Source organism: Hyla sarda, chromosome 6 (assembly GCF_029499605.1).
Source record: "Hyla sarda isolate aHylSar1 chromosome 6, aHylSar1.hap1, whole genome shotgun sequence".
Lineage (NCBI taxonomy): Eukaryota > Metazoa > Chordata > Amphibia > Anura > Hylidae > Hyla > Hyla sarda.
Genome location: NC_079194.1, coordinates 248,705,511 through 248,717,589, shown reverse-complemented (window position 1 = coordinate 248,717,589; position 12,079 = coordinate 248,705,511). Strand labels below are relative to the sequence as shown.

General features: G+C 42.9%; 1 protein-coding gene across 6 annotated transcripts in view; it reads right to left on the bottom strand.

The window, feature by feature from the left end:
- Positions 1-12,079, bottom strand: part of LOC130276901 (mucin-5AC-like) — a 442,145-nt gene that overhangs the window by 119,399 nt on the left and 310,667 nt on the right. For all 6 annotated transcript variants that reach the window (XM_056526890.1, XM_056526891.1, XM_056526895.1 and 3 more), the window contains one exon: positions 2,408-2,615. In XM_056526890.1, coding sequence (XP_056382865.1) covers positions 2,408-2,615 — 208 coding nt within the window. The remainder of the gene's footprint in view (positions 1-2,407; positions 2,616-12,079) is intronic.

The following is a 12,079-nucleotide window of genomic DNA, read 5'->3' as shown; positions in this document are numbered from 1 at the left end:
CAGGGCAGCCCGGACTGACATGGTTGAAGGATAAGATTGAGGCAATAATGCAATACTGTCAAAAAAGAAAACTATAAGAAAACAATACATTTACTTAGCGCTCACAAAGAAGCTTCATTAAGTTAGCCATTTTTTTTTTATGCAACAACATTGCAATAGAGGTAGGCCATGCTACTGCTTTAGGGCATTTGAAGGGATCAGGGAGCAGTTCTATTTGGTCTCATTTCCTTTACTACTGGGTGGTGAAAACATGTGAAGGGCCTCCTTTCCAGATAATCTATATTGTCACCAGGTTTTTTTTTTTTTGTTTTTTTTTTTATCAACTGGCTCCAGACAGTTAAACAGATTTGTAAATTAGTTCATGTATAGTAACAAAGATTGTCAGCTCACCCGATCCTCTGCTCGGCAAAAAGAACCTCCAGTTCAGGAAGAAAAGTGCAGGAGCCAGCGGTATAATAAACTTCACCTTTATTCGTGATTCATGTAAAACTTTGACATTGGTGTCTCAAAATACAAACTATAAAGCCTCCTGCATAAGCAACATGACGCGTTTCAGGTCATGCTACCTTTCATCAACTGCATGATGGGACTGGGAGGATAAGAAAGATTTATACCTAGCCAGGTGAGTCAGGTGAGATACATCGGCTAATCCCCAGGTACAAAGTGCAAAGGTATTCCTCTCGGTCCTAACTCTGCACATGGTAACAAATGCACATTGTGCGTTTATTTTCTTGCAAGTGAATCAAACAATTTTAAGTTCGATAGAGGAAAATCATGAAAGGCAATTCAAAAAACGAGATTTCTACTATCATACGATAATTTTAGTAATGCAATATAATGTCAGACTTTCAATTTAGACCATGAGGTTGGAATGTGCGTGACGCATATATCCAATAGATTTCTCTATTGTGTAAAGCTTTCATTCTATCTCCACCTCTTTCTGGTTGTCGAACTATTTCGATCCCACAAAATTCAAAGTCGGACACATCACCTGCATGAACCATTTTAAAATGTTTGGATACATTTCCCCCAGTTTGCTCCCGCCATCGCATAGATCCGATAGTCATGTATCATGGTTAAATCTAAAAGGTTTCTTCAAATGTAATCGAACTAGATGTGTTGTGTGTGAACATGCTGTTAAAACTTCTCACTTGACTCCTGGAGATTCTAAACCTATAGAAATTCAACAATTCATCAATTGTCAATCATTGTATGTAGTATACAAAATACATTGTAAAAGCTGCAACATTTCTTAAGTTGGCAGCACAAAACGAATTTAAAAAAAATCGCATCCAGGAGCACTTGAGAGGTGTGAACACGGCATCATACAACAACCCATCAAATGTATCCAAACATTTAAAAATGGTTTATGCAGGTGATGTGTCCGACTTTGAATTTTGTGGCATCGAAATAGTTTGACAACCAGAAAGAGGTGGAGATAGAATTAAAGCTTTACACAATAGAGGAATCTATTGGATATATGCGTTACGCACATTCCAACCTCATGGTCTAAATTTAAAGTCTGACATTATATTGCATTACTAAAATTATCGTATGATAGTAGAAATCTCGTTTTTTGAATTGCTTTTCATGATTTTCCTCTATCGAACTTAAAATTGTTTGATTCACTTGCAAGAAAATAAATGCACAATGTGCATTTGTTACCATGTGCAGAGTTAGGACCGAGAGGAATACCTTTGCACTTTGTACCTGGTGATTAGCAGATGTATCTCACCTGACTCACCTGGCTAGGTATAAATCTTTCTTATCCTCCCAGTCCCATCATGCAGCTGATGAAAGGTCACATGACCTGAAACGCGTCATGTTGCTTATCCAGGAGGTTTTATCGTTTGTATTTTGAGACACCAATGTTGAAGTTTTACATGGATCACGAATAAAGGTGAAGTTTATTATACCGCTGGCTCCTGCACTTTTCTTCCAGATTTGTAATTACTTCTATTAAAAAATCTTAATCCTTCCAATAATTATCAGCTACTGAAGTTGAGTTGTTCTTATCTGTCTGGAAACAGTGTTCTCTGCTGACATCTCTGCTTGTCTCGGGAACTGCACAGAGTAGAAGAGGTTTGCTATGGGGATTTGCTTCTACTCTGGACAGCTCTCGAGACAGGTGTCATCAGAGAGCACATAGACAGAAAAGAACAACTCAACTTCAGCAACTCATAAGTACTGAAAGGATTAAGATTTTTAAATAGAAGTATTTTACAAATCTGTTTAACTTTCTGGAGCCAGTTGATATATAAAAAAAAGTTTTTTCCTGGATAACCCCTTTAAGGTAAGCTTCCAGTAAACCTACATTTTAAGGCATGTGTAGAGTCTGGCTTTAAGATGACCGATCCAATAAATACCATGCATATTATGTTTACCATTATCACTATTTATTACTTACTTGCTTGAAATAATTGTACATATTGAAGAGAAGGGGCAAAACGTAGTTAAACTAGGTAGAGGTCTAGTGGAAGGGGTGCTTGTAACAAAGCCACAATTCAGTTTAGATAAACTATCAACCTTCCAGTAAGAGGCCATGCTAGAACAATCCGAAATGATGGTTCCATCTGGAAGACGACAATCATCTTCCCTGTTGTTAGAACAAGTACCTTAAAAAAGATTGTAAACGAACACATGTGAATGGTTTAATAATTAACTGGAGTTCATAGATTTTGGACAAAAGGTTGTGTTGTTAGTAAGCATTGACAATCTATCTTACAATTTGTTTCATATCCGTATACACAAGTAGCAAAAAAACTCACAAAAAAAAAACTGTGCAGTAATAAATGTTATGTATTTTAGTGTTTGCTATGTAAAATATTAAAGGAGTTATCCACCATAAGGTGATATTAGTACTTACTTGCCAGACAGTAATGTACATACTTAGGAAGGATCCGTGCTTGTCTTCAAACTAAATGGCTATGTTGTGAGATTACTATAACGCTGTGGCTATCTTTTTGTGAAATGGCTATTTCCTGTTGGAGTTCCCTACCTCCAACTACAAATTCCCATGATTCCTTGCTTGTAAGTGTGAGCTCACTTTTCTCCCTGCCACACATCAGCCACCCCGCTCATTGAAACACACCTGTGCTCCCTTTCATGCAATAGGCCAGTGTTTTCTAACCAGGGTGCTTCCAGATGTAGCAAAACTGCAATTCCTAACAGAATGATCTCCCACCCAGTGGTCGCTCCATCCATTGAAGCAGACAGGCTCCTTTGAACATGTGACTAGTGATGTAATGTCTCGGGCCAAACTGCAACCTGGGAAAACCTGAGACGACACTCATTATGTATGCTGTTAAAAATAAACATTGGGGCAAAAATCACAGAAGAATTGCGAGACCACCATTAAACACAGAAACAGACACTATAATATCATCTATACAGTGGTCCCTCAACATACGATGGTAATTCGTTCCAAACGAGCCATCGTATGTTGAGGGATTCTTGCAATGTAAAGTATAGGAAGCTGTACTCACCTGTCCCCGCAGCTCGCGATGGTGTCCCCGCCGCTCGCGATGGTGACCCCAGGCCTCCACTGAGCTCTCCTGGTCTTCTCCGGTCCTCTGCTGTCTTCTCCGGTCCTCTCCTGGTCTTCTCCGGTCCTCCACTGTCTTCCGCAAGGCCTTACTGGGCCTGCGTAGCGACGTCATTACGCCGCTGCGTACACCATTCCTATTGGATGACGTGCGCAGTAGCATATTGACGTCATCGGAGAGGGCCGAGAAGACACCGGAAGACCAGCGCTGGACCCGGAGGGCACCCCGGAGCATCGTGGAGGGGTAAGTAATACTTACCGCACCACACAGGGAACATTAAGCTGCTATCTGGCAGCAGCTTAAGCATTTTGCGCTGCCGGATAGCAGTTAATGCGATGGCCCCGACATAAAAAAGCATTGTATGTCGATGCTGACATCGACATGCGATGGCCTCTGAGAGGCCATTGTATGTCGATTTGATCATATGTCGGGGCCATCGTAGGTCGGGGGGTCACTGTACTAACTTTACAGGCCCTGTAGCATAGTCAAATAAAAAAATACACTGCAAACCAGCAACAAATAAAAAATCTACACAGAACAAATTGTGTTGACAGTTTGCGGCAAAATTCATGAAGAGTAATATACCTCAAGTGATGTCTTAATAAATCCCTAATAAATCTGCTTTCTAAGCACTTAACATTTAAAAAAAATGCTTCACACTCACATCTTGTGCACTGATCCACAAATGACTGGTATTGGGAACAGGGTGAAAAGGATCTGCATTTCTTAGCATTATTATGGCCTTATGGAGAATGCTTACTTATTAAAAAACCCATTGGCCCTGATTTACTAAGTGGAGTGGAGTTTTCCCTATGTTTTGTACTTTTGCCTACATTTTGCTTTTTATACAACTGCTCTGATCTGTGGGGTTTTCCAAAGCTCAAATCCACAGCATTCTGTTAAAACCTTAGTAAATATGTTGGGATTTTTTTTTTATGTTGGGGACACGCCCCCTTTTTTGTGACCATGCCCCCTTTTGGTGGCCACACCCCTTTTAGGTTTTCTGAGTAAAATGGAGAGTTAAAAGATAAAATTATGTAAAAAAATATGTAATTCAAACCCGTGCCTCAAAGGTATATGAGATGTGAGAATATAGGGTGAAAAAATTGTAGATAGAATGAGTAGCCCAATATGATTAATGTGAAAATGTGAACATTTTTTTATTAATGTCCATAAAGAAGCCAAGGAAAGATGGAAAAATCTCCAAAAGGCATCAAATAACAGATTAGACATTCTTATAATATGTCAACAAAAGTTAGATTTTAATTTCATCATTTACACTTTCAAAATAACAGAAAACAAAAAACATGGCATCTGCAAAAGTTTGGGCACCCTGCAGAGTTAATATCTTGTACTGCCCCCTTTGGCAAGTATCACAGCTTGTAAACACCTTTTTTTTAGCCAGCCAAGCGTCTTTCAATTCTTGTTTGAGGTATCTTTGCCCATTCTTCCTTACAAAAGTCTTCCAGTTCTTTGAGATCTCTGGGCTGTCTGTCACGCACTGCTCTTTTAAAGGTCTATCTATAGATTTTCAATTATGTTAAGGTCATGAGATTGTGAAGGCCATGGCAAAACCTTCAGTTTACACCTCTTGATGTAATCCACCGTAGATTTTGAGGTGTGTTTAGGATCATTATCCATTTGTAGAAGCCATCCTCTCTTTAACTTCAGCTTTTTCACAGATGGCATCAAGCTAGCATCCAAAATTTGCTGAAATTTTATTGAATCCATTTTTCCTTCTCCTCGTGAGATGTTCCCTGTGCCACTGGCTGCAATACAACCCCAAAGCATGATTGATCCACCCCCATGCTTAACAGTTGGACAGAGGTTCTTTTCACTAAATTCTGTTCCCCTTCTTCTTCAAACATACCTTTGCTCATTCCGGCCAAAAAGTTCAATTTTAACCTCATCGGTCCACAGAACTAGTTTCCAAAATGCATGAGGCTTGTCTATATGTTCATTTGCAAAGTTCCAAAGCTGATTTTTGTGGTGAGGACGTAGAAAAAGTTTTCTTCTGATGACTCTTCCATGAAGACCATATTTGTACAAGTAACTCTTTATAGTGGAATAGTGTACCACAACTCCAGTGTCTGCCAGATCTTTCTGGAGGGATTGTTCAGTCAAACGTGGGTTTTGAATTATTTTTCTCACAATCCTGCAAGCTGTTCTGTCTCATATTTTTCTTGGTCTTCCAGATCTTGCTTTAACTTCCACTGTTCCTGATGACTGCCATTTTTTAACTACATTCTGAACAGAGGATATTGACATCTGAAAACATTTTGCTATCTTCTTATAGCCTTCTCCAGCTTTGTGAGCGTCAACTATTTTCAGTTTCAGATTTCTAGAAAACTGCTTAGAAGAACCCATGGTGCTTATTGTTGGAGCAAGGTCAGATGAGTCTGGGCATTTAAAACCTTTGAGATTGACATCGCCTGGTCTTCCCAGAAGATGATTGAGAACAATCCTTGACACTGGCAGGTCTCAGCTTTGCAAAGGGGGCAGTGCATGTGTCACGATTCGGCTTCCAGGTAGTGGATCCTCTGTGTCAGCGAGGGATTGGCGTGGACCGTGCTAGTGGACCGGTTCTAAGAGGCTACTGGTTTTCACCAGAGCCCGCCGCAAAGCGGGATGGTCTTGCTGCGGCAGTAGCAACCAGGTCGTATCCACTAGCAACGGCTCTACCTCGCTGACTGCTGAGAAGGCGTGGGACAGAAGGACTAGGCAGAGGCAAGGTCAGACGTAGCAGAAGGTCGGGGGCAGGCGGCAAGGTTCGTAGTCAGGATGGGTAGCAGAAGTTCAGGTACACAGGCTTTGGACACACTAAACGCTTTCACTGGCACAAGGCAACAAGATCCGGCAAGGGAGTGCATGGGAGGAGGTCAGATAAAGGCAGGGAGCAGATGGAAGCCAATTAAGCTAATTGGGCCAGGCACCAATCATTGGTGCACTGGCCCTTTAAGTCTCAGAGAGCTGGCGCGCGCGCGCCCTAGAGAGCGGAGCCGCGCGCGCCAGCACATGACAGCAGGGGACCGGGACGGGTAAGTGACCTGGGATGCGATTCGCGAGCGGGCGCGTCCCGCTGTGCGAATCGCATCCCCAACGGCCATGACAGTGCAGCGCTCCCGGTCAGCGGGACTGACCGGGGCGCTGCAGGGAGAAAGACGCCGTGAGCGCTCCGGGGAGGAGCGGGGACCCGGAGCGCTAGGCGTAACAGCATGCTATAAATTCTGCAGGGTGCCCAAACTTTTGCAGACGCCATTTTTTTGTTTTCTGTTATTTTGAAAGTGTAAATGATGGAAATAAAATCTAACTTTTGTTGACATATTATCAGAATGTCTAATCTGTAATTTGATGCCTTTTGGAGATTTTTCCATCTTTCCTTGGCTTTTTTTATGCACATTAATACAAATGTTTACCTGGGGTGCCCAAACTTTTGATCCCCACTGTATATATATATATATATATATATATATATATATATATATATGTATATATATATATATATATATATATATATATATATATATATATATATATTTATATATCTATATTTATATATATATATATATATATATATATATATATATATATATATCCATCTATCTATCTATATATATATATATATATATATATATATACATATATATATAATGTAACATAAGAACTGTCACAGGGCCCTTAAAAATAAAATTAAAGTGTCCATGAGTAGTGTTCATATGCAATTATAATAAAGTGTCCAAACCATTTTCGATAGCAATAATTGGCCAAATAACACAGTCAATAGGAATAATCATCACATTAATAGCACTGTGGTGCACAGCACCGCTCACCCGATCAATGGGGGATGAATGCAATAAAGAGCTCAGACCTCAGAGCACAGCTCCAGCATCTGGGCCGGCCTGTTGGTGTGAGGCAGATTGTCCGCAAGATAAGATGATGTGCACTCGCAGCGAACTAACCAAGTGAGCAGTTTCAGAGATGAGTTGAAAGTGAGAGATGATCACCGAGAAGACGTGTCTGCAGCGCAGCTGGCAGACTTCTGATGTAGCAGCATGAGCGGTGAAGAATCCCTGGAGTGAGGGTTGCTTAGCTTGTATCGTACAGAACAGATGTGTGGATGGCCAAAATGGAGTCCAATATATTGAGTGGTGGACGTGGTTCAGTAGAAAATGGATTGTAGTTGCGTCCTCATGGTAGGCTTGACATAAGGATAGAGAACAGTTCACGATGGGGATGGGGGTAGGGGTCTGATGGCTGAAAAGGGCTAGAGGCCACGGGCCTTTTTTTCAGTAGCCGTATAAAGAAAGATGCATGCATAAAGCCTGAATGCCCAGTCTTTTATAGTAGTGTATTCTAAGGCTAAGTTTCTACATGTTTTTTTAGGGGGAAAAACACCAAGAAAAATGCCAATTCTGCCGCATGGCGTTTTTTCAGTCAAAGTCAGATGTTAGCTGTAAATCAATGAGAAATCGCTAAATTCTTTTTCCACTTGGCGTTTTTCAGTTTGGCGTTTTTTTAATCATTTTAGCGTTTTTTCACCCTTTTTTGGCATGTTTCAGCTCTTTGGCGGTTTTGCAAACTAGCACCATGTTGAGCCACTGGGGTTTTTTTCCCTGAAATCTTGGCGTTTTTCTCCCATAGAAGTCTATGGGAGTAAAAAAAAATGCCAAGAAAAATGCCATGTGGGTTTTAACTTTGGCGTTTTTTTAGGTGGTTTTTATTCTCTTTTGGACTTTAGCGATCCAAAAAAGTGATGGAGATACCTTTTTTAATAAAATTTCGTAGGGTACCATTAAAAAATTATATATAAAAAAGATACAGTAGTGATAGAAAAAATTGTATTTAATGAAATGTATCTTTTTTTTATAACAAAATGTATATACATTTTTAAACAGGGATCAATTTATGTGGGCAGGCAGGGCACTAAAAATGTAGCGGACAATAATAAAAATTCAGTGTTTGTGTGTTTCTCACTTTTTATTCTTTATTTTTTAGGTGGTACTACTACTCCCAGCATGGAACACACACTGTTCCATGATGGGAGTAGTAGTTCCTATACCAACAGATCGCCCCAGTTTCCATTGCGATCCTCTGTGGGATATATGAATAGGTGTATATATACGGCAGTGCAGGGGACCATAGAAGAGCGGCTGCCGCATCTATACATTATACAGGAGGATCACAGGGGGTGTCAGAAGTGACATCCACTGTGATTTTTCCTTAACTGCAGGTACTACAGCTCCCAACTTGGAACAGAATGTGCTCCATGATGGGAGTAGTAGTACCTGCAGTTAAGGAAAAATCACAGCGGGTGTCACTCCTGACATCTGCTGTGATTGTCCTATCTATTGCAGAGATGTGGAGCGGCTCTATACAGCACTCATATCTTTGCACTATACTCCGGCCAGTGATGTGTATAGAACATCACTCATTCATATTTCCCGCTGAGAGCGGTGATTGCCTGCATCCATCCGTCCAATCCCCACTCTGGGTGGAAAATATGGATGAGTGATGTTCTATACACATCACTGGTCGGAGTACAGAGCAGAGATGCGAGTGCTGTATTGAGCAGATCCGCATTTCTGCTATATTATGGACGATCACATCGGGCGATATGTCTATAAGTACTGGTACTACTACTCTCATCATGGAGCAATTTGTTCCATGCTGGGAGTAGTATTACTACCTAAACAATGTAAAAAATAGAGAAAATAAAAGTGAAACACTCACACACACACACACACTTTATTAAAAATAAAAAAAATATATAAATTTTGTTAAATACATTTTTTTTTCCATCACTACTACATCCTTTTTTTATTTTGGTACCCAACAAATTCGCGAATATTGCGAATATATTTGCTATATATTCAAAATTACGAATATTCCCTTTTTTCCGCATATGCGCATATTCCTTCTTTTCACTTGTGGGCCAATTAGAATGATGCAAATATACTTGTCGGAGGTTATCAACAACATCCCTAGCAACCAATAGTAAAGTTGCCCACCCCTCACTGTTTTCTTCGTCAAATACGCAAATATGCGAATATTCACATATGCGAATATAACGAATACGCGAAATTTGCGAATATAGGATGAATATTCGTCTATATATTTGCAAAATATCGCAAATTCAAATATGGCCAATGCCGCTCATTACTACTGTAATGAAATAAATGAAAGCAGAGGATTCCAATTGCAATACAAATGAGCATAAGATACAGTAGGCAATGGAGTGAAAAAAAAAAAATAATGGCAAAAAGTGTACATACAAGATGATGTACATCAAGAATCTGGTGGGGGCTTGGGCGGGATAGACCCCAGAGTCTGTTGTCGCATCGGTAAGCGACCAGCTGCCGACGGGCTGTGGGGAAGAGCCCGACCCAAGCATATTAAAGAAAACCAAAGATTTCCATTTCGCCATTACAGGGGTTCTCCACTGCCTTAACCTACTTTTGGCAGTTAGTTAGTTCTGTGGCTATATGTTATTATGGCTTTTTTTCATGTTGCTAACGGTTCTGTATGTGGTGTTTTACTTACCTTTTTTCCAGACCCGGAAGCTGATTTCTTCATTTGCTTCCTGCCTTGCCTGGACCACTTTTTTTCTTGCCATCGGTATGTCACTGTGGAGGGTGGTGTGTTGGAGGCCGGCCTGCCCCTCGCTCCGTACGTGCCCGCCTCCAGCGCAACGGAATCCTAGGTCGTCATCAGCGCGCACCCTCCTTACTTTCAGCTTCTTCTAAGCTGAATGCTGATTGGGCTGCTTTCGGCGAATCGGATACCATTATGGGCGCATGCGCAGTTGGTCCTCGCTCCGGAGGATCATCTGCGCATGTGCCATAGTGATGTCAGCATCGGGCCTGACCCGCTGCGGGTTTGTTAACACTAATGTGGCCAGAGCTGAGTTCCAGAGTGCTGGACAGCTCCTGAAGGTTTGCTATGGCAGTGTTTCCCAACCAGGGTGCCTCCAGCTGTTGCAAAACTACAACTCCCAGCATGCCCAGACACCCGAAGGCTGTCTGGGCTTGCTGGGAGTTGTAGTTTCGCCAAAAGCAGCCCAATCCGCATTCAGCTTAGAAGAAGCTGAAAGTAAGGAGGGTGCGCACTGATGACGAACGAGGATTCCGTCGCGCGGGAGGCGGGCACGTACGGAGCGAGGGGCAGGCCGGCCTCCAACACACCACCCTCCACGGTGACGTACTGATGGCAAGATGGCGGCGGAAGAATAGAAAAAAAGTGGTCCAGGCAAGGCAGGAAGCAAATGAAGAAACCAGCTTCCGGGTCTGGAAAAAAGGTAAGTAAAACACCACATACAGAACATGAAAAAAAAGCCATAATAACACATAGCCACAGATCTAACTAACTAACTGCCAAAAGTAGGTTAAGGCAGTGGAGAACCCCTTTAAGCCCTCTAGGGATTGGTGTGTCAAACTCAAAAATGTTCCTAGTGTCACGATGCCGGCTGGCAGGAGGTGGATCCTCTGTGCCAGAGAGGGATTGGCGTGGACCGTGCTAGTGGACCGGTTCTAAGTCACTACTGGTATTCACCAGAGCCCGCCGCAAAGCGGGATGGTCTTGCTGCGGCGGTAGTGACCAGGTCGTATCCACTAGCAACGGCTCAACCTCTCTGACTGCTGAAGATAGGCGCGGTACAAGGGAGTAGACAGAAGCAAGGTCGGACGTAGCAGAAGGTCGGGGCAGGCAGCAAGGATCGTAGTCAGGGGCAACGGCAGGAGGTCTGGAACACAGGCTAGGAACACACAAGGGAACGCTTTCACTGGCACAATGGCAACAAGATCCGGCGAGGGAGTGCAGGGGAAGTGAGGTATACATAGGGAGTGCACAGGTGAACACACTGATTAGAACCACTGCGCCAATCAGTGGCGCAGTGGCCCTTTAAATCGCAGAGACCCGGCGCGCGCGCGCCCTAGGGAGCGGGGCTGCGCGCGCCGGGACAGGACCGACGGAGAGCGAGTCAGGTACGGGAGCCGGGGTGCGCATCGCGAGCGGGCGCCACCCGCATCGCGAATCGCATCCCGGCTGGAGGCGGTATCGCAGCGCACCCGGTCAGTGGATCTGACCGGGGCGCTGCGGGAGCGAGAGTGTAGCGAGCGCTCCGGGGAGGAGCGGGAACCCGGAGCGCTCGGCGTAACAGTACCCCCCCCCTTGGGTCTCCCCCTCTTCTTGGAGCCTGAGAACCTGAGGACCAGATTTTTATCTAGGATATTGTCCTCAGGTTCCCAGGATCTCTCTTCAGGACCACAGCCCTCCCAGTCAACCAAAAAGAAGGTTTTTCCTCTGACCTTTTTGGAGGCCACTATCTCCTTTACGGGAAAGATGTCAGAAGAACCGGAGACAGGAGTAGGAGAGATAAGTTTAGGAGAGAAACGGTTGATGATGAGTGGTTTAAGAAGAGAAACGTGAAAGGCATTAGGAATACGAAGAGAAGGAGGGAGAAGAAGTTTATAAGAGACAGGATTAATCTGGCACAAAATTTTGAAAGGACCAAGATAGCGTGGTCCCAATTTGTAGCT